The 27,384-nt window shown below is 50.9% G+C and overlaps 1 protein-coding gene and 1 pseudogene across 6 annotated transcripts in view; one reads left to right on the top strand and one right to left on the bottom strand.

Annotated features, from left to right (window-relative positions):
• The window catches only part of SPTB (spectrin beta, erythrocytic), a 114,429-nt gene that overhangs the window by 49,333 nt on the left and 37,712 nt on the right, over positions 1 to 27,384 (top strand). For 5 of the 6 annotated variants that reach the window (XM_023627911.2, XM_023627906.2, XM_070249546.1 and 2 more), the window contains 13 exons: positions 2,873 to 3,071; positions 15,621 to 15,772; positions 16,968 to 17,141; positions 18,418 to 18,509; positions 18,905 to 18,985; positions 19,267 to 19,382; positions 19,800 to 19,912; positions 20,732 to 20,919; positions 22,558 to 22,675; positions 23,342 to 23,500; positions 24,427 to 24,729; positions 25,451 to 25,601; positions 26,191 to 27,061. In XM_023627911.2, the coding sequence (XP_023483679.1) occupies positions 2,924 to 3,071; positions 15,621 to 15,772; positions 16,968 to 17,141; positions 18,418 to 18,509; positions 18,905 to 18,985; positions 19,267 to 19,382; positions 19,800 to 19,912; positions 20,732 to 20,919; positions 22,558 to 22,675; positions 23,342 to 23,500; positions 24,427 to 24,729; positions 25,451 to 25,601; positions 26,191 to 27,061 (2,666 nt within the window). In that variant the 5' untranslated portion in view covers positions 2,873 to 2,923. Of the gene's footprint in view, positions 1 to 160; positions 356 to 2,872; positions 3,072 to 15,620; positions 15,773 to 16,967; positions 17,142 to 18,417; positions 18,510 to 18,904; positions 18,986 to 19,266; positions 19,383 to 19,799; positions 19,913 to 20,731; positions 20,920 to 22,557; positions 22,676 to 23,341; positions 23,501 to 24,426; positions 24,730 to 25,450; positions 25,602 to 26,190; positions 27,062 to 27,384 lie in introns of all 6 variants that reach the window. The other variant, XM_070249543.1, reaches the window with a different exon arrangement.
• LOC111770483 (U2 spliceosomal RNA) lies at positions 11,568 to 11,689 on the bottom strand (annotated as a pseudogene).

Here is a 27,384-nt window from a genome sequence, read left to right as displayed (position 1 = left end):
GCTGGGGACAGGAGAAAGAGGGCCTTTCTTTAGTTTCTGAATCTTCTTTCCTTGGTGTTTGTCTTCAGGAACCTGACCCTTCTAAAAACAAACAAACAAACAAAAAACCCTAGAATTGTGTATTTAGACACACTTATGTGTTTTTTCACGTTCCTGGCAGAGCCGCTGCCTGGCTGCTGCCTCCTCTGAGCTGCGGTCGCAGGAGACATGGCGTTTTTAAGCAGGATGAATTGCTGTCGAGTGGCTGCTCTTCTGCACCCGGGGCCATCAATCTTGTCTTGAACGCCGGGCCTGCTTGTCTGCCTGCTCAGGCTCATCTTTCTGGGGCAGACCTATTTACGGAGCCATGGCAAAGGTAATCTCACTCCCCCGGCCCCAGGCCTGGGCCTCTCTCGGCCACTCTTAAAAATAGCCCAAGTCAAGAAGGAGAGCCAGGGTCTGGTTACCTCCCGCACGCAGGATCTGATCTCACTTCGCCTCCTGCGTCTGGCAGCGGCCTGCAGTCCAGCAGGAGGTGGTCAGCCTGGCAGTCCCTCTCCCGCTCAGAGCCCAGAGCCAGTGGTAGCCGCTTCAGGGAAGTGGGGAAAGGCCTGGGGAGTGGGGAGTCCTTCCCCAGCCAGTGAAGTGGGAGATCTCAGCCCTGGAAGCAGCGTGTCCATTTGTGAAAGGCGACAGGCTGTCCAAAGGGATGAGGGTGTTCTTGGGCACAGACTGGCAATCGTGGGGCGTTTGGGGTGATGACTGCCTTCCCCACCTTCACTTCCCTTCCCCTGAGTAGCAAACACCCTTGCCAGACCCTGGAGGCTGGGGAATGTGCTCCCTGTGCCATGTTCTCTCCCCACTGCTTCCCTAAAATCTGCCTGGTCAAGGGGGACAAACTGGGCTGCAGCCACGGCCGTAATTCCCTCCATGACCTTGGGAGGCCTGCCCGACAGTAGGTCTTGGTTTTCTCCCTTGAGACATCAGGGCGAATAATTCTGGCTCCTGTCTTACTTCAAAGGGATGTGGTGGGATTGATTCATAGACTGGGAAAAGAGTCTGAAGTGATTCTGTCTGAGAAATAAGGGCTAGAGCACTGCAGCTACGCTTGGATTGTGAGCTGCTTCATTTCTTCTTCAAGCGCTTGCCGCTTGGGTGGGCGAGTGTGCGTGTGTGTTAGGGTGTGTGTATGTATTGGATGTGTTGGAGTGTGTGTGTTTGTTGGATGTGAATGCACGTGTGTGTGAATGTTTGGGGGGTATGTGTGAATTGGCTGTGTGTATTGGAGCATGTCTGTGTTAGATGTGAGGGGGCGTGTGTGGCGTGTGTGTGCACACGCTCGTGGAGGGAGTGGTTTTCCTCACAGCTCATTAGTTGCCCTTGTCATTTGTCTGCCTCACAGCCTCCCCCCGCCTTTGCTCTCTTGGAGTGAAATTTATGGGCTCCCTTTTCCCTCTCACAGACTTGATCTTGGAGTCCCTTAAGCTCCCTGGGAGATGACTGAATGGCAGGTGCAGGTGAGGAAGTTAAGGCTGAAGGGAAGCTCATCTTTTTCCAGAGGTCCAGGACATTCAGGACCTAGCCCGGCGTCCCTAGCCTCCTGCCCCACTTTTCTCCCCAGCCCTGCCCTCACCCTCCAGTTACATCATAAGGTTCCTGAATCTTGCCACGTCCTTTCTCACCTTCAGAACTTTGTACCTGCTCTTTATTCCCTTTGTTTAGACTCGTCCCTTTCCATCTGTTCCTTCGCAGGATGTCTCCAAGCTTCCTTTAGGAATCAGCTTAACCTTCCCTCCCCCTGATACCCAGCCACTGCGGGGAGTCCCCCACCTTCCCCATTCCTTCCCAGTGGTGGCACACGTCACGCTGTATTGTAATTGCATATTTCATCATCTGTTCTGCTGCCAGAGTATAAGCTCCGTAAGGACAGGGACCTTCCTGCCTTACCCGTAATCGCCTAGCACCGTGCCTGCCACCTTGCTGGTTCTTAGTACATACTTGGATTAATAGTGAATGGATGAATGAATGAATGAGCAAACATAATAAATGATGGGTGATTGAGGACCCAGTGCTTCTGATGCCCGTGTGCACTGCATCGGTGAACACACACAGCCCACCATCTGTGGGATCCCCTCACCAGCACCGCCCCACCGTCATGCTGACAGCCTTGATGGGCCAGCAGGCTTGTCTGGGCTCCTTGGTCTGTCCTGGGATTCAACAGGAGACCTTGTCCAAGCACCTGGTCACACTTCAAAGAAGGCAAAACCAACCAAGAGGGCAGCTTTCTGAACATTAGCTGCTGGGAAAGAACTCGGAGGGCTCCTGGGCAGCCTCTGGGAGGAGTGAACTTCCCTCCGTGCAGCGTCAAGGCACCAGTGGCATTTTGAAGCTCACATTCATCCCTCTCCCCACTGATTCGTGTTGAGTTGGACTCAGCCACCTCCAGCTTCTCCCCTCTCCTTCTGTATTCCCACCGCCTGCCCAGGTTGGGTCCTGGCCCCAGTCCACAGGGTGCGGCTGCTCCTCCCTGCCAGCTCGTCCCCGCCAGCCTCTGGCTCTCAGGAGAGCCGCCCCTCTTGGTGCTCCTGTGGTGGCAGCAGTTTGGAGGAAGCGGGCTTGCTGCGACTGACGTCTCCACCTGCTGGCCGTCCCGACCCTTGCTGCATGCAGCTCTCTGTCCCCGCCACCGCTGCCGCCGTTACTGTTGCTGCTGCTGCAATATTTTATAACCAACGACCCCAAGACCCCGGGTAGGAAGCATGGCCAGGCAGGTGGCACTGCGTGCTGCTCCCGCAAGGATCTACTCCTGTCGGATGCTCCGAATAAGTTTCCCCTGAGAAAAAGTCCAAGGGGGTGGGAGCTAACCCTCTGACTGTATTGCTGTCCCCCCTAGGGACCCTTCCATGAAGACTGAGGCAGGCGTAGCTGCTGAGAGCCTGCTGACATGACATCGGCCACGGAGGTTGAAAATTTGGGCAACCAGCCACCATACAGCCGGATCAATGCCCGCTGGGATGCCCCGGACGATGAGCTGGATAATGACAACAGCTCAGCCAGGCTCTTTGAGAGGTCCCGGATCAAGGCCTTGGCAGGTACCGTTTGGGGCTGTGGGGGTTAAGGGAGCTGTTCTCATAATCCTGAGGTCTACTCCCCTCCCCGCCTGTGGTGAGTGCTCTGTGTGTGTTGGCGTGAGCCCTGGCAAGGCGGCGATGGAGATTTGGCTGCATGGCTTAGGCTGGGCCCCTGGGGACAGAGTCCTGGCTCAGGTAGCCTCTGCTCTCACATGTCCCCCACTTCCTCCCAGGCAGGAGGTGGTGCCAGGTGGGCCCTGCCCTCTGCCTCTGTCCTGAGTGACCTGTGGCCAAAGTCAGAAGTTAGAGAAAGTCTGGGCAAAGGAGTGTCGAGGGGCTGGACGGCTGGGCAGAGGTGCGTGGGGCCTCATCACGTACCTCGGTCTCCTGCCTGGTCCTGGATAGAAGAATTGTTATCGTCCTGTTTGTGGCCCCAAAAGGAAAGAACGATTTGATAGGAAATAGAGAACAGATAACATCCTCCCCACACCACCTCAGAAAGGAGGATTTTCTGGACTAAACCTCTTATCCTTAAACTGGAGTTAGATTTTTACTTAGCAGGTTCATAATAGATTTCTGTGTGTGTGTGCATGAGAGAAAGAGAGAGAGAAGGAGATCGTAAATCTCCAGTGGAAATGGCTTCTCCTCCCCCTGCTGGTTGAGATCTGATTCTTGGGATTTTCTTTTACCACCAACCCCTGTGATCATTGCCTCCCTGGAGCCTGGCCCAGGGTAGCTAGCTATGTTCTGACCCTAAGTCCTTGGCCAATAAAGAAAGTTGGAGTGTGGGTGGTATGCATGGAGGCAGGTGGGTCCCTTCACCTGCTCCACCAGTGATCGGCCCGAATCAGACTTAGCAGTGATTGTTGCCATCTTCTTCGTTGTAAGAAGGGCCCAGCATTTCCTGTGAGCCCTTTCTGGAGTGCTTCTCCCACCACCCGCATCGCTCGTGGGCCTGTCTGAAGTTCATGGCTGTACCCTCCACTTCCCTCCCTCCACTCTGCTCCCAGATGCCTTGGTCTCCAGCTTGAGGCATGAGCAGGGCCCTGGGTCTCTCTGAGACCACAGTGGCCTCTCACCACAACAGTGTCTGGGCTTCCATCCTTGTAAAAGGAATGCAGTGTCTCATTCCCTTGTCAACGGGGGGCATCCACTCAGGCCTCAGCCGTCACCCTTTGTGTCCGTGTTCTTTGCTGGAAATTCCCTTTCTTCTCCTTCATTTCCTCCTGGCTACCGCCTGCCCCACAAATCCTTCCCTGGTTTTCCTTGGGGATGTGTAATAGCACCAACCCCTTGCTTTTGCTTATGTAATTTTAACCTCTGTAAATCTCCAAACTTGAAACCTTTGTCTTTGCCAGTCTGGCTTTACCTTCTTTCTACCTTGTGCTGGCTGGATCCAGCCACGGTGACCCTGGTGATGCAGCTGGAGGGAGAAGGGAACCATACTCCATGAGCTTTCCCAAACGACAGTGTGAGAAGTGGGACTGTCTTTTATGCAGGGATCCTTGGATCTGTTCCACAGATACCCTGGTTTTTAAGACACCAAGGTAGTTTCCATTCTGACAGTTCTCTCTTATACCCCTACTATGTGTAAAGTTAAACCCCTGGCCAGACATGAAAGTGGAGGGGGAGCCGCAGAGATGAATTCAACGTAACACCTGTCTCTAAGGAGTTTATCATCTATTAGGGAAAATGAGTGATGTTCATAATTAATTAGCACGCATAGAACTGGAGAAGAACTGTAGGAAAGGCACATAGCTAAATAGTGACGAGAGAGCAGAGGAGGAGAGGCAGGGAGAATCAGGACTCGCTTGTGGAGGAGGAGGCCCTGGGCTGGAGATAGAAGGGTGTGTGTGATTCTGACGGGCCGCTGGGCCCAGAGTTTGTCCAGGTGGCGTATTTGTATGGTGGTCAAGTCTGATGAACAGCCTGGAAGCTTGTGGGAATGGGTTATCGGGTTCATCAGGAAAGAGCCTCTGCCAGCCTTGCCTGTTCCTCACTAAGAGTGTGCATCTTATCTACCAAAGAACCTGATTGCCCCCCGGGAGAGGGGAACACAGAGTGTGGAGTTGCATGACCAGATCTTAACGATTCAGAACATCTGGCCAACAAGTGAACATGGAAGTTTGGGGTCCATTCTGGATTTTTTTAAATAAACAAAAACCTAAGCAATTTACTGACTTTCCTCTTCTGAGAGTCTACTCTGAGTGACCTGTGGGAGAAGCTAAAGCTTTGAGAAGGTCCAAAGTGGAGTGGTGGCTGGACCCATGCTGGTGGGTAGGCAGAGAGGAGAAAAGGAGCGTCAGTCTTCCCCAGTTTAACTTCCTGACATTTTCCTCTTCAGCACGGTCTCTGGGGCTGCCTTGGCAGTCTAGGTGGGGGTCAGGCTTTCTGAAGATGCTTAGGAAGCAGAAGCTCCCTTTGGTCCCCGTTGTTTCAGCATGCTCCACAGCCACTCCCCAGCTCCTAAGAGTATTCAAGCAAGGAAGGCGTTCAGTCCTGTGTTTCTTACAAGGTGGTGGTAATCTGCTGTGTGGCTGTGTGGCAAGGTTGGAGAGATTGGCCGGGCATTTTCTTTCTGAAATTTAAGGTCCTGGAGTGAGGAGGAAAATGTCACAAGACCCAGATTCCAGTCCTGGTTCCACCTCGAATGCTGCTTCTGTGGAGGTCAAATCAATTTCCTGTTTTGTAAAATGGGGACTGTAGTACTTTCCCAAGGTTATTGTGAAGATCAAGTAAGATGAAGTTTATGAAAACTTTTTATTAATAATAAAATGCTAGGTAAATATTAGTATTTATAAGAGATTTTCTTGGTAATAGTAATATTTCTATCCTTTCTGTTCTCTCAGCCTGTTCTGGGCCCCGTTTCTTCCTTCTTAACCCCACCCTCCTTTGTCTTAAAAGGCCTAGGTTGGAAGAAAGAGCCAGGAACCAGGGAAATTTGGCTAATGCTTGTGCTTGGAGCTCTTGGCTTGGTCCCAGAGACCTAATGCCCCTGGGGATGAAGCCCTAGGCTGTGTAGATCTTTCTCCTTAAGGCCATCCAGCCAGGATCCCAGCTGTGTCTCTGCCATCCTGCTGGGTGACCTGGGAAACCAAAGAAACCAAAGGACCCTGAGGCCTTGTTAGATGCTCTTCCTGGTGTGGCAGCTCTTAGGGTCCTTCTTCAGTTAGTGACCCATGGTTAGAAGACGTGCATTTGGTTAACTGGACTCCATCTTTTCTGCCTCTTAAGTCAGCTTCCTCTCAGCTCCAGAGGAAGTATTCCCTGTTCTGCCTTTAAAACTGTTCCAGCTCTTTCTCCCTGGGCCGAAATAAACAAGCCATCTGGTTATTCTGCATGGAAACTGCCACGTTGGTATACAAATACGTGACCTCTCTCCAGAATGAATTACTTTGGATTTGAAACGGCAGATCAGCCTGTCTAAAGTGAAGGGGGAGGTGGATAAGAGAAGGCTACAGAAGGCTCCTGGAAGGGAGTGGATTTGACCTTGGCAATGCCACGGGGAGGGCTGGGGGCCCAGCAGGAATATTTGCCCAGTAGGTCCCTGGGCAGATGTTAGCTCTCAATGTCAGTCTCCAAAGCTGGCTGCGCTTCATGAGGTTAAGAAGCCTGAGGCTTCTTCCTGAACAAGGAGCCCTTCTCTGCTTTGATGACTGCCTCTGGCACTTTCCTACTTTGGGGATCTGCTTTGAAGGATTAGAGGACGGGGAGAAGCTGAAAAGCCCAAGTTCTTTCCCTTCAAGAGGTTCCAGCCTTTGTGTTTCAGTAAGAAGGCTCCCAGTGTCTCCTTAGAGCCACCTCGTTGTCGCTCACACCCCATTGCCTGTCCTTCCCCTTTTCGTACTGGGAACCATTGGGTAAACATTTGTGGCTGTCTGGATGAGGGATGAAGCCCTGCAGGCTGCAGGGAATGTACCAGCCAGAATGCCCGCCCTCTGTGCTCTTGCCCCTCCTCCCACAGGAGGCCTCTCGCTGCCTGTGCACCCCCTAGCACCAGGTTGTGTACCCCAGTGATTTGGGTGAGGGTGCTGCCTCAGGGCAGATGTGGCCCAGCTGGGAGAGAAGGGCAAGGATGAATGCAAGGGAGAGATGCCCTGAAAAGAGAACGCCTGTGCATTAGCTTCCTTCCCACCCCCTGCCTTACGCACGCACACAGCTCGGCATCCCAGCATCTCGAGTGCCGCCCGCTGCGTGATTTCCAGCTTCTTGCATCTGGCAGGTTTCAGTGCAGAGAGCAATCCAGGGCCTCCTGAGAAGGCCTGTGAGAAGGAGAGGGCCTGACATGTCCTTTATCTTCTTTGGCTTGTTGAATAATTGCTAAGGGATAGACTACACAGAGCTCCCTTTTAAAAACAAAGTGCACAAAATTGTGTAGCCCACTCTGGTTTTGGCTTTAAATCACAATCCAAGTGATGTTTCAAACTAGGGATGCACTTCCTTCCTGTGTTCTCGCTTTGTAGCCTTCTTACTGGAGGTGAGACGAGGCTGAGTGGTGAGGTTGGTTGAGGACAGTTCAGGGGACGCAACAGAGCAGGAGCTGCGCTGCGGGCTGCGTCCCTGTGCTCTGGAGCACTTCATTGCTGCCACTTTGAACCTTGAACGTCCTCCAGACCCTCTGTGCCCAGGCCCCAAGCTTGAGTTCTGTGACCGGCAGGTATTCCATCAGAGCCTTAGGACAGTGGCCCTCAGACGCCGCTGCCTGCCGTCCCCAACCTTGGCTCCCTGGGAACTCCCCAGAGAGGGTGGCCCGGGCACCTTCCTGACTTTGGTGGCAGGTGATGCTTGGCCTCTCCCTGGGCTTCTTTCCCCACCTGCACCACGATGACGCTGAGCCCAGGTGCCCCGGTTTCACCATGAGGGTGGGGTGAGGGTTAGCAGCTTCTCGGCAGCCTAAGTCCACAAATTCAGATGCAGCTGCTGGAGACCAAGGCGTCAGGTGTTGATGGTCTGAATGTCTTCTTAAGCTACTGTGAGAACAAAGATGGTGTCATTAGTGAGAGGTTTTTACAATGTTTTCTTCTCAGGTTTCAAAACATGAAATGAACTTCTATTTAAAGACTATATATTGGAAAGATGTACTATTCGTGAAAATATCTGTAATCATCAGTAATCATTTTAATGTACTGTCAGAAGAAAAAAAAAATTGGCTCAGCAGCTTTCTCTTGGATGTGAGCCATTGTGAGTTTCCCCGCCCTCCCCCAAGACAGGCCACAGCGCTGACAACTCTGCCGCTTACCTGTGGAGACAGACCTATGAGAGAGGCCAGCGTGCCACATGCACTGTGTGGTCCAGGGCACTTTCCCCTGACCAGGACACAACACCTTCTCCCATTGTCCCCTCTCCCCTCTTGATCAAAGCTGCTCTTCCTCCTTGAGAACACTTTGCAGAACCAAGGCTGTTCCCCTTCTCTGGTGACTGCTATCTATCATTGTGAAGATGCTTTATCAAATATTAATACATGGAGGTTAATAATAACCCTCCCCGTGCGGTGCAGTCTGAGTGAGCCATGTTAATAGTCTCCTCCATCTTTGGGACATTTCTGTGGGCTGTCAGCTTTGTTCCCAAGGGCAGGCTCTGACACCAGGCCTTGACCGTGCTTATGGCTCCTGGGAGCAGCAGCCACTCCGCCACCCTCCACTGCGCCCCCCTGTGTGCTGCTTGGCTGAAGAGGTGCCTAGGGTGTTGTTTTCAGAGCATCTGTAGCAGTTGTTCAGGTTCCCATTTTGTCATGTCACTGAGAGAGAATGACAGGGAGGCTGCTAGCAGCCCAGGCTCTGGGAGAAACTAGATCAACCAGGGAATCTCATTTTACAGTCTGGTGAGATGAGGTAGATAAAATAATCACACGTGTGTCTATATACATATAGACATGTGCATAATGACAGATTGCAGTAAATGCTATAAAGATTTACTGAGAACTGTAAGAGTTTATAACATAACCTGCAGCTTACATCTCATCCAAGGCTGAGTAGGCACTTGTCCTGTGAGAGCATGAGGGGAATGGTGGGTGGATATGCAGCTGCAGGCAGGAGCCGCATCACAGAGGGCCTTAGGCCATGGGTATCTTCAGGGGCCTGGCAGGAACCAGCAGGAAACTCAGAAGGGGTGGCTGAGGAGTTTAACGAGGGGATTAGTTGCAAGGGAGTGGCAGGGTTGAAGGTCAAAGGGTGGGAGCCTTTAGCAGGGAGAGCTGTAGGCTCTTAGGACTGGGAGTTGCAGCCTTCAGTAGAGGGCCAGAAGGATGGAGCCACTCCCAACCCATCGAGTGCTGTTCACAGGGAAGCGACATGGTTAGGTTTGGGTTTTTAAAGGTCACTCTGCCCTCACTGGGGAGAACAGGTTGTGGGGAGGCTGTGCAAAGTCCGGGAAGGAGAAGGTGGCAGCATGAGCCAGCTTGGTGGCCACAGGTGAGGGGAAAGTGGTCCACCCGGTGATACCATTCTTCTGTCCTGCTGCTATCAAGGGCTTTCCCTAGGTAGGTGACCTTGGCCAAGGCACTTTTCTGCTCCTCAGGTCCTCAGTTTCCTTACCTGTCAAACAAGGGCCTTGACCCAAATGATGCGCAAGGCCTTTCCAGCTCTGGCGACCTGGGAAGAAGCCCCTTGTGGAGCGGTGCTGACCGCGTGCCAGTTTACCCAGAACCCCGGAGCTGTGCTTCCTGGCTTGGGCAAAGGGAATTGATCCTTTTTAGCAAATCAGTGGATTCTCCAGAAATTCTCTCTGTTCATTGAAGTCTAGTCTGAGGCTGAGTCCTAGACCATCCTGACCTCTGGCCTCATGTTCTCAGCCAGCGTGCTCTCTCCATGCAGCCACCACCTGCATGAATGGTAACGGTGATTGGTGTCTGTGTGGCTGCTTAGTGTTCTGGGTGCTTTTTATCTAGATGATCTTGTTGACCCTTCAACCACTCTAAAGTAGGCAGGGGCTAGCTGTTACGATTCCCCTGTAGAGATGAGGAAGGTCACACCGCAGGAAGTGCCGAGACAGGACTAGAAGCCCAGGGTTTTAAAATCATCCCAGTGCTGTTTGGGCTACCGCACCTGGGCCCTCTTGAATGTCCTTCAGACCTGCATTATCTCCTCCTTCGCGCCTACCCGGGAAGCCCCTTCCCGTATTTCCTTCCACCGCCAGCCTCTTGAGCCTCTTTGATCAAACCCTCGAATTCATTTTTACTTTTGTCTTATAGCCTCTAAATACTATCACCTGCCAGGGCCAGCTGATCCTGGTCCTGCACTGTTGTCCAGATCAGATCCTGTCATGTCATTTCCATAGTTCACATGTCAGTGGTGTCATGCGGAGACTTCTGCAGCCACCTCAGAGCTGGTTTCCCTGGCTCTGGCCTCACACTTGTCCAATCCCATTTACATGGGGCAGTTAGAATCATTGTCCTCCAACAAATTTTTAATGACGTATTGCTTTACTTAAGAACCTCCAGGCTCTTCTTTACTAGAGTATAAAGTTCAGATTCCCTATACTGTCTTTCGACTTCTTGGCTCTGGGTGAGTTAACTGCTCCTCACCTTCAGCCCTCAGACACGCACACTGTATACACAGTCACACACACGCACACCTGCCGGTTTCCACCACAGGGGCTTTGAACAAGACCCGCCTGCCTTCTCTGCTGTTCTACAACTATTATGGTCTTCAAACTTCAGGTCAAAACTAACTTTCAAAAAAAATTAATTTTTTAAAATTTAATCTAGTCTGTGATAACTTGTTTTCTTTCCCTATAACATATAAAGACCCTATTTTATTTAAAAAAACAGTAGGATGATTGCTTTTATATCTTTAAGTATTTTTATTACACAAAAATATATATTTAGTCTTGATAAGATTAGAAAAGCAGAGAAAACTAGAGACATTGTTAGTGTCCCATACAGATATTTCAATGCCTATAAATATATGACTGTGTATATATATGTGTAAATTTTAAAATGTCTTTATTATTATAGTCCCAGAACCTTTTTCACTTACCATACATTTTGAATATTTTTTCATGATGTCAGTAAATGTGCAGATTATTATTTTAATGATTGTACAGTCTTCCTTTGTATTAATGTACCCCAATCTAGTTAACCAGCATCTTAGTGTTCAACTCCAGTCACTTTTAAAGTCAGTTTTATGTGCTTTATTCTTGCATTTGCAGGTCAATAATAAGCATCCTAAAGTTCTCTTTTAGAATCAGCCCTAGGTAGACTTTAAATCCTTAAGGGCAGGGGAACCGTTAAGTGCCTATATGTGCTGGGGACTATTTTTGTTCCATTAATGTCTGTCTATTCTTGTGCTCGTACCACACAGTTTCATTATTATAACTTTATACTGTGCTTTAATGTTTCAGAGAAAAAAACACCTGGAAAGCTTGGTCACCGTTTATTAATCTTCTTTTTTGTAATTTTCCTAGCTATTTTTGTTTATCTTTCCAATGAATTTTCTAATCATTTGTCTCATTCCCCCAATTAACTATGTAATTGTATATTTATCATATATATTATAGGCAATTATATAATTAAATCATGTAATTTAAATATATTTAAAATAATATTAAGTATATAGATTAATTCAGGGTACATGGACATCTTTATTAAACTGATAAGAACATATATTACACTTGATCTTAGCCAAAGGCTGAGAAGCGATAAAACTGGCATCTTCGTGGTGCTGTTTTCCTATTTGAGAACTGGGAGTGCCTTTCCATTGGTTCAGATCTTTGGTGTGTCTTGGACGCCTTTTAAACTTTCTTTATATAGATTTTGCACACTTCTGTTTACATTTAAGCTGAAACACACGGTCGTCGTCTTATCAGTGGGGGCCTTACAAGTTAGTATTTCAGGAAATGATCCTGCTACACCTTCCGTGCTTCCTTTTCCTCTAGAATTAAATCTAAGCTTCTTAGCCTTTCACTCGAGGCTTTCACATCCAGTTTAAAACCTCCTTCCACGCGTTTTCTTCCCACCTGTAGCTCCACAGCAGCCCCTCAGCAAGCTCGGTCCTCCGGCCTCTCTGCTGGGTGCCTCCAGTCTCCTGCCCTCCTCCTCTGCCACCCAAAGTGGTTTTCTTCACCAGGCCCCTTGACTACTCCAACTAGAAATGACCTCTGTCCTCTTTGACCCCTGGCCATTTATTGTGTGTGTCATTTATCTGGTAGTTAATCCAATCTGACCGTGTGACAGATTTTGCATTGTTAAAATGAGCTGCCCTTTCTCCCTTGTGCAGCTGCGAGTTAGCTGCTTGTAGGTTTGTGTCTTGTTTCCTCAGCTAGACTCTGAAGCCCTTGGGGACAGCGAGCCTGCCTGTGCTTCCCTGTGTGTTGTGGTGGTAGTCATAGTGACAGTAACAGTGATAGTAACATTTACGGCCAGCTTTCGGTGTGCCAGGTACTGTTTTAAGCACTTTCCACGTATGAACTCACTGATTAATGGATAAATATTTGAGAGTTTTGCTATTGTGGCTTTATTTGACCTCAAACTAAACCTTTGAAGGGGAATGTAAAAGAAAGGTCACCTGGCTACCTAGACAGTAATTCTCGGTAGTAGTTGTGGTCAGAAAGGAAGGTGAGTTTTCTGGGGGAAGCCCTAACATGTAGGGAGGAGTGAGGATGGCCACAGCATGGGAAGGAGGTGGAGAGGAACTGACAGGAATGGAGAGGCCCTGGGCTTGTTGGCGCAGAGGCACGGGTGTTTTCTGAGGTTCTGGAGGCTTTGAGTCAGGCCCTGCTGGTAGACTTGCCTCGTTTCCTGCACTGGACAGGCTAGGGCTCTGGAAATAAAGCCTGGCCCCTGGCAGGGCCTTGCTGAGGCCTCTTTTCCACAGGGGGTCCCTGCAGGATGGCCCAGGTCCTCTGGTGACAGCAGGACCAATGCACAGCCGCCTCCCCAGCCTGTCTGTGCACCCACCTCTGGGCCACCCACCTCTCCTGCACTTGGAAGACTCCTGATGGGCGACTGGGGCATGCTGGGAATGAATGTGCTGAGCGTGCCAATGTGGAGCAGCCGGAGTGAACAAGCTAATGGAGTTAGTCCCCACCCCCGGGCCTTTTCTGTCCTTAGGATCATTATTGGCCTCACGGTATCTTTCCCACCTCTTAACACTGCAGGTGTTTCAGGGTCCTGGGGATTCTGGGCAGTTTCACCCCAGCCTTCACGTAAAAGGAGGCTGCTCGCCTAGGCTCTGAACCTGCAGCTCTAACATTCTGAGGTCTCGGAGGCGGCCTTGGTGTGTTGAAAACTGGGGAGATCTAAGGGTGATTTATGTGCACTGGTACATGGGCCGGCCCAGCATCCTAGAATGAAATTCCACATCCCCAGCTAAAATCACCTCCTTACCCTTTGCCAATCACAAATAAATGGGTCTCAGCACCCATGCCCTGAAATTTGGGGATTCTTAAAGACAAGAAAATAAGAAAGGGCTTTACTTTTTTGAGACACTTACCTCTAAAGGGGCTCAAAATTTCAGCCACCGCCGATTGGAAGGGTGAGCCTCTTCAAGAACAGATCTGATGGGGCTGGCTCTGTGGAACCCAAACATGCCCCAGAATAAATGCGATCGCTTTCCATCCACTATATCATCAACACTTTAGTTACAATTTGCTGAAGCTGTCCTTGGAATCAGGAAAGTGGTTACATTTGCAGCTGACACCAGAGTAAGGGAGCTTCCCCTTGAAACTTTGCCCAGAGGCCCAGAATGAATGAATGCCTTCCTAATTTTATATTTACTTAAGATTTGTATAGTCAACAGTAGTATTTTTCCTCTTCCTTGGAAGTCTTATTTAGATGTCTGTCATAGAATTCTTTCTATGTGACGCCAGCACTCCTATTTATTATACAGTATGTCTGCCTCAAGGAGAGGCAATATGTCTGCCTATCCCCTCCTTGAATTCCCCGCCTCCACCCAGAGCCCAGCACCTAACGGTTATACAGTAAACATTTGCTGAATGAATGAATAAGTGAGTAAAGGCCCTAAGTTCCTAGCACTAAAATAGCCACGCAGTATGAGAGAATTGGATGCTGTGAGCCTGAGGAACCGCCAGCTTTATACCCTTGAGGCCGTACTGGCTGGGCAGCTCTTTTTGTTGTTGTTAAATTAGATATTTAATAATTTACGAAGCCAGCCCTTCCACAGTTTGGGCTCAGTTGAGCACACGTAGCCCGCTCCCACGGTGCAGGCTCCTACTGGCTGGGCTGCTCTGAGTCTGCCCTGGCCCCGACAGACCCCCACGCTTGCTCCCCAGGGATCCTCCCTGGCCAGAGGCTCAGCTGACTCTGCCGGGTCAGCTCCTGCCTGGAATCCTCAAGCAAAGTGCCCTGAAGCCAGTTGCCACAGACTGTTCACTAAACCCACAGGACAGGGTCACTCCTCTTCCTTTCTTCTCCCCCTTCGTCTCTGTCTTTTCTGCCACTCTCTTTCTTTCTTTATTTTTCATGCCTCCCTCTTTATTTCTGTTATCCCAGCCATCTGTCCTCTCCCCAGCATGTTCAAGCTTCCCAGCCCTAACTGGACAGGTTACAGCCTTTATTTGCACAGAAGTGCTAAGCGGGACCCCACCTGAGCTGGTACAGAAGCCTGGTTTGGGCTGATGCCGATTTGGGGTGGGGGGTGTCATGTCATGTCAACTTCTCAGGTCTGAAGATGGAGAACCCTGCCTGTCATCCTGGGGGTGAGAAAGATAGCATAATCCATGGACAGCCCCCAGCCAAGCCTCCATGGTCCCTAACCCCGTGTGGGTCGTCCACTCCCATAGTCTCACTCTTTCCTTGCTCATCATCTCCTCTACCTACCAGGAGCTCCTTGAGGACAGGCAGTTTATCTTACTTCATGTATCATCAGGCTAGCACAGGCCTGCCACCAATAGGAGCCGAATAAATGTCTGTGCCGTCAGCTACACTACAGCTCTGGAGCACCTACTGTGTGCCAGGCTCCAGGCCTTGGGGATATAGAGTGAACAAGACAGACAGACTTCCCTGGGCTAAAGGAGCCCAGGCTTGCAGGAGAGACAGACAGACTTCCAAGTAATACGAGTGTGAAGTGAGACAGAAATGAGAAATGCAGACGGAGGGGTCTGGGCACACAGGGGAGACCTGACCCAGGCTAGGGGTCAGGAAAAGCTTTCTGGAGAAGCACTGTTTACACTGACTCCTAAGGGATGATGAGGAGTTGGGTGTAGGGAGTAGGGTGGGGTGGAGGGGCCAAGAGAAACCATTCTGGGCAGAGGGAGTATTGGGTGGATGGGTGAACCTGGCATTGGAATCTGAGCTCACTGGCACAGTGGTAAAGAGCATTCTGACGGGCACAGGGAAACAGATGGCTGAATTAGGGGTGTCTTGATACTGTGCATAGAATGTGGTTGTGGCATTACCTCTTCATTGCCCCACTCATGGCACGTGGACCCCATGTAGCCAGAAGGTAACACCCTGATCACAAACACTCCCAGGAAGGGGGTGGAATAGATCCATCAACCTCTCTGCCAGGGATGAGGGGACTTGGGATTAAGGTAAAACCCTTTGGCCCCATGTTATTGTACATTGACCTTGCCAACCTTGGGTACCTGACCCAGGACTCTTTCCCCCCACAGATGAGCGGGAAGTTGTTCAGAAGAAGACCTTCACGAAATGGGTGAACTTGCACCTGGCTCGTGTGCCCTGCCGCATCACGGACCTCTACAGGGACCTGCGGGATGGGCGGATGCTCATCAGGCTGCTGGAGGTGCTCTCTGGAGAGACGCTGGTAAAGCCCCTTTCTGTGCTGTGGCTCCTTTCCTGGGGTTCTGGACTGGTGCTATGTCCCCTCTTTAGGAAAGACATGGTCTGGGGGTATCTCCAGTTCTCACGGCCTTCCCAAGCTTTCTCTCTATTCTTCTGGAAGGTTTCAATACTTAATGAGGCAAGGTGTCCACTTGGCTGACTGGGTTCTTTGACCTCTTCTCAGAATTTCTTGCCTCCTCCTGGCCACTCCCACCCCTTCATGCTTCTCCCAAAAGCCGTGCTAAGCTCTTGACTTTCTCCACCTGGGGTCTGGGCATCTGTGGCTGCCCTGCAGTGGGCCCACCCTCAGCCTCCTCACACACGCTAAGTTGGATTCCATTACCTAGCTGGAGAAATTTGCATGCTTGGAACCAAGAGGAAAGCATTAGAAGATATTTTCCTATATGTTCTATCACTCTTACAAGTGGAAATTTATTACAGGCCCCTCAGTTGTAACCTACCTGGCAGTAATGTTGCACCTGAGGAAGAACTAGATTAAGGTTCATGTTTTGCTCAGATATTTCTATTGTGACCTTGGGCCTATCACGCAGGACCTTCTTTGCCTCATTTCCCCCACGTGTAAAATGGGGGAAAAGATACCTGTAACTGATGAAGTACTCTAAGATCCTTGGTGTTTGAATGAAAGGTCCTACCTTTTTCTGTTGCATTTTCAACTCCAAACTGAAGTCCTGCCTCTTACCTTGCATTGAAAGCCCACTAGAGAGAGTGACCACTGGAACCCTTCAGATCATGTGATTACTCATCAATGGTGGTCCCCTTGAGTTTTGGCTGGGGTCATTTGGGGATGGAGAGAAAGGATTATGGTATGGACTTATTATCAATCACCAAACTAAAAGCCACTCTTATCACCAACTAGCAGTAAATAGTTCTTAGAACTGTGCCTGGCACACAGTACGTGCTCAGTTAACCATCTGTTGTGTCATTGTGTTTGAATGCCATCTGTCAGCCCTCAGAAGGCTTTGCTCAGGCCCGGGTGTGGTACCTATGTGGACTGGTTGCAGAAAGAATGGGGTTGAAAAGTGTCAAGGAATGAGCATAGGAGTCAGGGTTTGGGCAGGAGGGTGGAAGGTGGATGCTGATGACAGGAGCTATGTCCAGCCTGTAACTACCTTTGGGGTGACCACTCCACACCCGCGGGGGCCAATGCTGTCTCTCAGCCAAGGCCCACAAAGGGGAAGATGCGCATCCACTGCCTGGAGAATGTGGACAAGGCCCTGCAGTTCCTCAAGGAGCAGCGTGTGCACCTGGAGAACATGGGCTCCCACGACATCGTGGATGGCAACCACCGCCTGGTCCTGGGCCTCATCTGGACCATCATCCTACGCTTCCAGGTGGGTTCTGGGGGTGAGGAGGCAGAGGGAGTGGAGGGAGCCTCTCTGGGCTGGACAAGGCTTGGGAATCTTACAAAATGCTGAAAAAGTGTGAGCATTTGTGCACGTTCTGGAAGGCTAGAAACCTGTCCAGTGGGACGATGCTTGTAGGAAGGAGTGACCATCTTCAGCATCGCGAATCACGGAAGCTCAGGGTGAGCCGTTCTATCAGTAGTGTAGTCTTTTGAGGGAGAGGATAGAAATTAGTGGCTGGGCTGAGATCTGCCTGAAAGATCTACTTTTTTTCTCTCTCTTTTTTTAAATTGAGGTCATAATAGTTTATAACATTGTGAAATTTCAGTTGTACATTATTATCTGTCAGTCACCTTATAAATGCGCCCCTTTACCCCTTATGTCCATCCCCCAGCTCCCTTCCCCTCTGGTGACCACTAATCTGTTCTCTTTGTCCGTGTGTTAGTTTCTTCGCCGTATGAGTGAAATCCTACGGTGTTTGTCTTTGTCTGGCTTATTTCGCTTAACCTAATACCCTCAAGGTCCATCCTTGTAACACAAGGTCCAGGCATAACTTTTTGGTTTTTGAAATAGTTTTATTGAGAAGGTGCAAAAACAGTGCAGAAGATCTGCTTTTACGTGTTTCAGTCAGAAACTTTTCTCTTCCCGCCCTGAAATTTAAGGTTCAGATTGTTGGTAAGGAAATTAGAAGGTGCGAGAGAAGGAGAGCAGGGTTTTCCACCTGCTGGTTCAGGGACAGAAAGAACCCAGTGGGAGGAGGGAAGGGCAGGGAGGAGGAGGAGAGCACACAATTTGCAGACTGAAGATCTCATCTAAGTGGTCTTGGGTGTCCAGTCTCACTCTGTGTGGATACATACAATTAAAGAGTAATAACAGCAGAATTGAGAAGAATGGAAAGGCGGGAGGTGCTACTAATCAAAATATAATACCTTCCAATGTCTGTGTTGTTCATGGCCTTGCGGGGCATCATATCTCCCGAGGAGGAATCAAGGTGTCTTGTCATTTATTCTCAGCACCCTGTTAGAGTTATCAAGGTAGAGCTGTCTCCTCTGGCAGAGGATGCTGTCCCTGTACCGTTGCAGCTGACTAAGGCAGGGAAAGAGGCCCTGGGAGGCAGGGCCTCAGGGTGTGGTGTTGCTGCAGGGCTGGCCATGCAGATGGGATGGCTGTGGAAGAGGAAAAGAGGGAGCCTTCCAGGGAGAGCAGCAAGGCACTGAGCCACATGCAAATCTAATTCCTCTCCCTCTTGTTCCTGCACCCCCAGATTCAGGACATTGTTGTCCAAACTCAAGAAGGTCGTGAGACGCGCTCAGCCAAGGATGCGTTGCTGTTATGGTGTCAGATGAAGACGGCAGAGTATGCCCTGGGAACCAGCCACTACCATGTCCCTCCCCCCTTGCTCCCTGCAAGCATTGTCGTCCCCAAGGGACATAGACATCATCACCCAGAACTATAGCAGCTTCCACGTAACTGATGCAGAGTCTATCCTGACCTGATTCTTTGAGGCCTGGAATACAGGATTCCTTTCCAGCATTGCCTGGGTCAGACGTAGGGTCTATTGGGTGTGAGTCTCTTGAGCCCACCTTATGGGGGAGCCTCTTTGTCTGGCTTAACTGCTGCCCTCATGTTGAAGCAGCTTGAGAAGGGATGGGTCCATTCCTTTCCTGGTATATTGGCCCCTCACTTCATATACTTGTTTGGGACCCCAAAAGAATTGATTTCTTAGGTCTTAATGTTTCTCTTGGCTGCAGCTATCCCCAAGTCAAGGTCACTGACTTCACCACCAGCTGGAAAGATGGCCTGGCCTTTAATGCCCTGATCCACAAACACCGGTAAGAGGGAGGAGGGGGCTGTGGGAGTGAGGCAGAATCCCTGGGGGTATTTCGACACGTTGCGCTCAACCTATAGATTACAGTTCAAGCTTCTAGTCATGCCCACTGTCCCCTCCCCACATGCTGACGCTCACAGCTGCCCCCTGCTCTGCTCCCATCTCCTCCTTCTACTTCTCCTGCCGAGCTGCCTGCATCTGCCAGTGTCTTTGCTTCATGCCAGGCTGCCCTGTTGGTGGGGGTGCTGTGGCCATTTTCTTCTAATAGTCTGGCTTCATCCCCAGGCCCGACCTGATTGACTTTGATAAGCTGAAGGACTCCAATGCCCGACACAACCTAGAGCATGCGTTTGACGTGGCTGAGCATCAGCTGGGCATCATCCCGCTCCTGGACCCTGAAGGTGAGCTGCCACCCATTCCTTTACTGTGACAGTGGGAGATGGTGCCCACTGTGCTAGAGGGAGTGCCAGACTGTCTAGGCCAAGTGCAAGGCGAGCTGTGGGCACAGCGAGGGGATGGTGGCAGGGCCTGGGCTCCACCCGAGGCCTGCTCTTCAGGTCTAAGTTGGTTCCTGACACTTTGCTTGGCCCAGGAAAAGTGTAGTAGTCTTTGGATCTTTCTTTTTTCTTCTTGTGGTCCTAATATGGATTTCATCCTCTCGCTAAAATCACAGACCCATTACTCTTCCATTCTTGCCCACTGGTTGTCACTTGTTGCCTATAGTTGAATTTCGTGCAGAGGAATGGGAGATAAACCGTCTGAGCTCTGCATTTCTGACTTCCATTTTGGTCCTGAGAGCACACCCTTTTCCCTTGCAGATGTCTTCACAGAAAACCCTGATGAGAAATCCATTATTACCTACGTGGTAGCATTTTACCACTACTTCTCCAAAATGAAGGTGCTGGCGGTGGAGGGCAAGCGCGTCGGCAAGGTACCCAGCTGTTCCGTAACCAGACTGTCACCTCTGTTCCCTGTTTGCCACACCCAGGCCCTGAGTGAGATGTTCCCTTTCCATCCTGAGAGCTTCATGTCTGGTCCCAGCTGTGGTGGGGTTTGTGGATCACCCCCGCCAACTTCCTCTGAAGCCGGGCATTGCCAAGTTCCTGTTTCCCAAGCTGAGTTCCAAAGCAAGTTGATGGTCTGTCCTAAAAGTTGTCATAGCCTGCAGCTCTGAGCCTGTTTTCCACCCTCAGACCCAAGTCTCATGAACATTTCCACAGGAACAAAATGGGCTTTTATCTTCTGATTTATGGTGGATTCAGGCCCCTTAGGTGCCCATGGTATACCAGGCATCCACCCCACTGGACAGGCCCTCAGGCCAGATTCCTTTCCCCTCTGGGTCCTTAGCTCCTTGAGCACAGGAACCATTTCTCATTCATCTTTGTGCACCTGGTGTTTAGCAAAGATGGTGCCTGGAAGCCCTTAATTTCTAATATGCATTTTAAAATAAGCAAGACCTTGGCCCCTCTAGGGGCTGATGTCCTAGCACAGTGATCTTACCAATCTCTTGCAGGGTTAAGGGAAGCGGGGAGCTGCTCCTGAGCTCCAAGCAGGACCAGCTCCCTGCTGATGTTGCCAGTGCATGAGGAGGACTTCACCCACTGCCAGTCCACTCCTTCCGCCTTAGCCACAGTCTTGGGCTCAGGGAACAAACCCAACATAGAATGCTCCAGGGCCTGAGAGAGGGAGCCCACCTTGATTGTGGTCCCCACTGTCCTTCTGATGACTGAGTAACAAGGTGATTTCCTAGGTAATTGACCATGCCATGGACACTGAGAAGATGATTGAAAAGTACAGCGGGCTGGCCTCAGACCTGCTCACCTGGATCGAGCAGACCATCACTGTCCTGAACAGCCGCAAGTTTGCCAACTCCCTGGCTGGCGTCCAGCAGCAGCTGCAGGCCTTCAGCACCTATCGTACCACAGAGAAGCCGCCCAAGTAAGGCCCTGGCACTCGGGAGGGTAGTCAACCGTGGCTGAGAAACCAACTGCCAAAAGGTAGAGCCAGGCTCTGGGCCTTGAGAAGTGTATCTGGGAGGCGTATCCTAGAGGTTAGGGAGCTTCACCTCTGTCGCCTAGTTCATCCCTTCCTTGCCCCCCTGCTCCTGAGCCGTCAGCCTATAGGAAATGGGCATCGATGAATAACCCCCAACTCATAGCCAAAGAAAGTCCTTTCCCAGATCCCTGAAGGGGAATAGGAGTGAAATCCCAGGCTTCCGAGTCTCTTAAAGAACCAGTGCTAGAAAGTTCCTCTCTTGTCTGTGCACTGAGCCACAGGTTTGTTTTCTGGTAATGACCTCTATTCTCAGCCCCAGAGCCCTCAGTGTGGGGGCTTTTTGATCATCAAGTACATGCTTGTTTTTCTCTCCCCTCTGTCACTGCTCATCAGTAGAGCACTTAGCTTGCCTCTTGGGAGGCTGCTTCACTCCAGTGTGTGCAGGGCCTGCACACGTGCACACACAATGCACATGTGCTCACACACACACACATACACATCAGGCATTCCAGCTCGCCTACTTTTAGCTTGTTCAGCTCTCCTGAAACCTATTTCTAGCTCCTCACTGGTACCTTCTGCCTTGTTCCTCCCCCGCTCATCTTCCACACTCTTCATTCATGACTCTCAAACAGGGAAAGGTGAGACACAGAGTCTAGAATGCACTATAAACAAGTAGCTGATTTCTGGTCTGACACTAACCCATTTTTAAAGTCCTAAATTCATGACAGATAACATCCTCTGTGCGTCTACTAGGCACTACACACAGGGGTGATATCTCTTGGCTATGTAGGTTGCACCCAGGGCCACAACTCTCTTGAAGTGCCTGTGAGCAGTCAGATCTATTAGGCTGGCCTCAGGGTGGGGACCCTGCTTACACCCGATCCTCACCTGCCATGTGGAGGATGTAGAAGTGGGTAAATACCTGCATTCATGCAGAAATGTGAAAGTGCCCAGTCACCTGGAGCTTGGACCCCAAGTTCCAGGCATCCATCCTGCTGCCAGTTCTCATCTCCTACACCTGAAGTCTTCCCGGAGCCCAGCCTTTCCGCCTCCCTGGGAAGGATTTGGCCTTCAGGGCTTGTCAGGAGAGCTGGCTCATTAGTACTCAGATGAAAGTTGCTTTCAGTGCAATATGTTCCTATGCGGATAACGCTGCTTTTAAGCTTTTACTGACTCACTCAATAAAAAACTGACAGAAGTGCATCAGAAGCCTTCATCATTTGCAGAACAGGGGAGAGTTTCTTTCTATCGACTGGTAAAACTTGATATCTACAGGAATTACCAGAATACTGCAGTTAGCCATTCCCCTGTGGAAGCAAATGATAAGCAAATGCTGTGGTGGCTGCTGTGTTTGCTCTGCTTTGTACTGTAAAGACTCACCCCCATTAGGTCTCTGTTGGCGCGGATGATAGATGCTTTAGAAGGGAAGTAGACCTATAGACCCCTTTACTTTTCTTGTTTTTAAGGGAAATACGCTTTGCTATCCAAGCTCCAAGATTCCAGGGTTCCATGCTGACTTTGGCAAAAAAATTAGCTCTTAGGATCTTGACACAAATCGCCTTTCCTCTGCTTTGTTGACAGGTTTCAGGAGAAGGGGAATCTGGAGGTCCTACTTTTTACCATCCAGTCCCGGATGAGAGCCAACAATCAGAAAGTGTACACGCCACATGATGGGAAACTAGTGTCTGACATCAACCGGGTATGGCAGCATTTTCCATTACATGTTCCAGTGGGTTGGCTGAGTTCCTGATAAGGGCAGAGGGAGTGGTCACTGGACAGGGTTAAACCAAGCCACTTTCTTTGGTGTTATTAATGGCACCTGCTGGCTATTTGAGGGCACTGTCTGAACCTAGTTCTGAGAAGTCCAACTCCACCACCATCCATCAATTCAGCCCCCTATTCAGATGCCCAGAATCCATGTTTTTAGAGCCAAGTGTATAGCCTATTCTCTATAGAACCTTGAGTATCTTGGAGTATGGAATATTAACTACCCATAACAGAAAGGAAATGCCTTATGCCATTTCAAAGGTGTGAAGGCTTAACACCCCACCTGGAAGTTCAAATAGAATAGAGATAGCCATTCAGTCAGTAAGAATGTACTGAGCACCCACAGAGGAAACTAACATTATATTAGGCCAAGAATCTGAGGCAGGTGTAGGGGAAGAGGGAACTGGGAGGTCATGACCAGTGCTCCTCGACCTTTGATCGTCCAGACATGAAGGGCAGAAGGCTGCTCTGAACTTGAATCTGCCACCACCTCTCCCGGGAGCATGATTTCTGAAATCACTCAGTGTCAGGCGAGAGGTGGAACCCCCAAACCCAGGTGTTCCTCTTGTGCCCCAGGAATTCTCTGTCCCTCCTGCAGGCCTGGGAAAGCCTGGAGGAAGCTGAATATCGGCGAGAGCTGGCCCTGAGAAATGAGCTCATTCGGCAGGAGAAGCTGGAGCAGCTGGCCCGGCGCTTTGACCGAAAGGCCGCGATGAGAGAGACGTGGCTCAATGAAAACCAGCGCCTTGTGGCTCAGGTGGAGGGGCGGGAGGTGGTCTGGGGATGGCAGGAGAGGGGAGGCTTTCCAGAGCCGCTAGCAGTCAGCTGGGCTGCAGTCCAGGCTGGCTCTCAGCAGCAGCAGGATAAGCCTCTCGCAGGCCTTGCAGCCCTGCTCCCCGTGACTGGGGGGGGACCAAGATTCACATCAGGGGAAGAACTCTCCAGGATTTACTAAGTCTCATTTTTAGGAACAAGCATCACAATCCAAAAATGACCCTGAGGTTGTCTTCTGTGAGCCAGGGGCATCAACTAAAGCCAGGGATCGAGTTGACATTGAACACTGGTCCTCAGGGGACATGATGAACACAGAGTGCGCCTCGTGTGTGTCAGACATGCCTTCTGGACTCTGACCTCTAGGACAGTGTCATATTTCACTAGCTAAAAATTGGCCCCAGGGCTGATTCTCCATGAGAGCACCTGTTCCTTCCCACTTGGAGCTTGGAATCAAATTAAATTCCATCTAGAAAGGGGAAAGCGAGTGTTCTGAGAGAATTGGAGGGTGTGCGTGCACCCTAGATAGCGTGGGGGCAGGCCATCTGTTTACAGCTGCGTGGAGTCCTGGGGAGAAGCCCCTTCCTGCCCAGAAGCAGGCAGGTCCACTCGAGGCAGGGTGGTGAGTGCCAGCGGGCCTCAAAAGGGCTCAGTTGGTAACAACACACAGCATTCCCACACGTGTGGCACAGTGAGCAAAATCTTGAGCTTCTTTTAAAGGTTCTTGTGAGACATTTAGTTTCCAGAACTTAGCTCTGATAAGATTGGCTGAAAAAGACGGCAGGACTAACTCCTTGGGAATGGGCTGGCTTTCCCAGGTAGCAGTTGTTCTGAAGGGACCTGCCGTGTCTCTGCAACTGGGATGAGCCAAGGGGAGCCTGTCTGAGCTGCCTGTTTTCTTCCTGTGGGCAGGACAACTTTGGGTATGACCTGGCAGCTGTGGAGGCCGCGAAGAAGAAGCACGAGGCCATCGAGACGGACACAGCCGCCTACGAGGAGCGAGTGAGGGCCCTGGAGGACCTGGCCCAGGAGCTGGAGAAGGAGAATTACCACGACCAGAAGCGCATCACGGCCCGCAAGGACAATATCCTGCGCCTGTGGAACTACCTGCAGGAGCTGCTGCAGTCCCGGCGCCAGAGACTCGAGACGACCCTGGCGCTGCAGAAGCTCTTCCAGGATATGCTGCACAGCATTGACTGGATGGATGACATCAAGGTGGGCCCTGGGACCCATCCCCCATGCCCCTGGTTCCCCTCTGGCCTCAATGCTGGCCCTGCACTTAGGGTATGCCTCCTTAGATGCCCCTCCAGCCAATCATGTCTGAGTCAGAATGGACAAACAGGCAGCACGGTGTCTGGCTGCATCTGCCTGTTGACTTCTTGGCTCACTGGGCTCCAGACAAGTCACCAGCCCAGGTCCCCTGTCTCCCCAGTGATCAAGAAATCTGGGGTTCGTAGTAGGACAGGTGCCAACCTGCAGGACCCAGAAGAGATAGACATTAATCAGGAGTGTGGAGACTCAGGCCCCGAGTAATCACAATTTGACTGGTTAGAATCCAGACCTCCCCCGATAGGGGCAGCCAGGAAGTCTGAATCTCCTCTCCCTCTACCACCGTGGCTCTTAACTGAGGACGCACATCAGAGTGACCATGGAACTTTCTAAAAATACACATGCCCAGGCCCAAACCTAGGGCAGATGCAGGAGATCAAGTATGGGGCCTGAGCTGTAAGAGGATCCATGAATGATTCTGATGGGCACCCCTAGTAGGAGCTCCTGCTCTGTAGCTTCTTCCATATTGAACAGCAGCCATTTTCCAGCTGCCTCTGACTCACCCTGGCCCTGAGACCATGGATACTCCATTTGGACGGGTCTCTTCTAGCGTGTAGGTCTCTTCACCTCTCCTCGATCCCTCTACCCTGTCTGTCCTCTTTGCCAGGCTCACCTCTTGTCTGCCGAGTTTGGGAAACACTTGTTGGAGGTCGAGGACTTGCTACAGAAGCACAAGTTGATGGAGGCTGACATCGCCATCCAAGGGGACAAAGTGAAGGCCATCATCGCGGCTACCCGGCAGTTCACTGAGGGGAACGGTGAGACCGCAATATCTCCCTGTTGAGGCCTCTAGCTCAGTGCTCCAGCACCCCGGCTTGGATAAATCTAGCTTTAGAATTCTGCTTCTTTCATCAACTAATGGTGCAAGAAAGAAGCTTGAGGGATAGCAAAACTCTCCAGCGAGCAGGCCACTGCTTTGGTGATCTATAATCAGAAGGTGTTAATAAGCACCAATAAGGCATTGTTCATCTTTCATTCTCTTTGCTGGTTCAAGTTCCAGCAGAGACAATATAGGTTTATAGCTTTGGGTCTTAAATAGGAGACCCTGCTGCCTCCTTGAAGAATCATCTTGAAATTTGTGTCTGGGCTTTTAAAAAAAGTAATTTCGCATTGTACATTTCTAGTGAGAGCTGACTCAACTTTTAACCTCCCTTATTCCTGAAGTTCTAGTGGGAATTAATTATAAAGAAGGTGGCCTGCCCTCTGAGCAGCTGGGAACCCCTGCCTCCAATCCTAAAGCCCCACTGAGAAGGCTGGTTGTGTGGTTCTAGCCTGACGGCTGGTCTGAAGCTTGCCCATCGATGAAACTCTTACCCCTTTTGTCCTCCCTGCTCCAATTCCTCCCAGGGTACCAGCCTTGTGACCCCCAGGTCATCCAGGACCGTGTCAGCCACCTGGAGCAGTGCTTTGCAGAGCTGAGCAACATGGCAGCGGGGCGGAAGGCCCAGCTGGAGCAGTCCAAGCGGCTCTGGAAGTTCTTCTGGGAAATGGATGAGGCTGAGAGCTGGATCAAGGAGAAGGAGCAGATTTACTCCTCCCTGGACTACGGCAAGGACCTGACCAGCGTGCTCAGCTTGCAACGCAAGCACAAGGCCTTTGAGGATGAGCTCCGTGGGCTGGACGCCCACCTGGGGCAGATCTTTCAGGAAGCTGAAGGCATGGTCACTCGCAAGCAGTTTGGGTACCCACAGATCGAGGCCCGAATCAAGGAGGTGGCCACCCAGTGGGACCAGCTGAAGGAGCTGGCTGCCTTTCGTAAGAAGAACCTCCAGGATGCTGAGAACTTCTTCCAGTTCCAGGGCGATGCGGATGAACTGAAGGCCTGGCTGCAGGATGCCCACCGGCTGCTCTCGGGCGAAGACGTGGGGCAGGATGAAGGGGCCACGCGGGCCCTGAGGAAAAAGCACAAGGACTTCCTGGAGGAGCTGGAGGAGAGCCATGAGGTGATGAAGCACCTGGAGCAGCAGGCCCAGGAGTTCCCACAAGAGTTTCGGGATTCCCCAGATGTGACCAATCGGCTGCAGGCCCTCCAGGAGCTCTACCAGCAGGTGGTGGCTCAGGCGGACCTACGTCAGCGGAGGCTGCAGGACGCCCTAGACCTGTATACAGTGTTTGGGGAGACAGATGCCTGTCAGCTGTGGATGGGTGAGAAGGAGAAGTGGCTGGACCAGATGGATATCCCAGACACGCTGGAGGACCTGGAGGTCGTGCAGCACAGGTCAGAGCTGACCCTTCTCTTCCTTGCCGCCGCGAACAACAGCTGCAGTCCCCCTCTCCCTAGCGTGGGAACAACCTCTGGGTCAACAAGGGTCTCTGAGAGGTCATAGGATGCCCAGGTACCAGGAGTCATGAGTTCTAATCTGACTCTGTGGCTTTGGGTACTTCATCCCCTGGGGCCTTCCTCAAAATAAAACCAAGGGGCTCTTTCCAGTCCAAGTATTTGACTACTTTCAGCTATAGCAGCCTTTGTTCAAATGAACTGTATCAAGAATTCTGACATATAACACAGAGGAAAGGGGAGCTGACCTGGTTAATGGGGAG

The sequence above is a fragment of the Equus caballus genome, chromosome 24 (genome assembly GCF_041296265.1).
Source record: "Equus caballus isolate H_3958 breed thoroughbred chromosome 24, TB-T2T, whole genome shotgun sequence".
NCBI lineage: Eukaryota > Metazoa > Chordata > Mammalia > Perissodactyla > Equidae > Equus > Equus caballus.
Note: the sequence above shows the minus strand (reverse complement) of the source record. Positions and strands in the feature narration are given on the sequence as shown.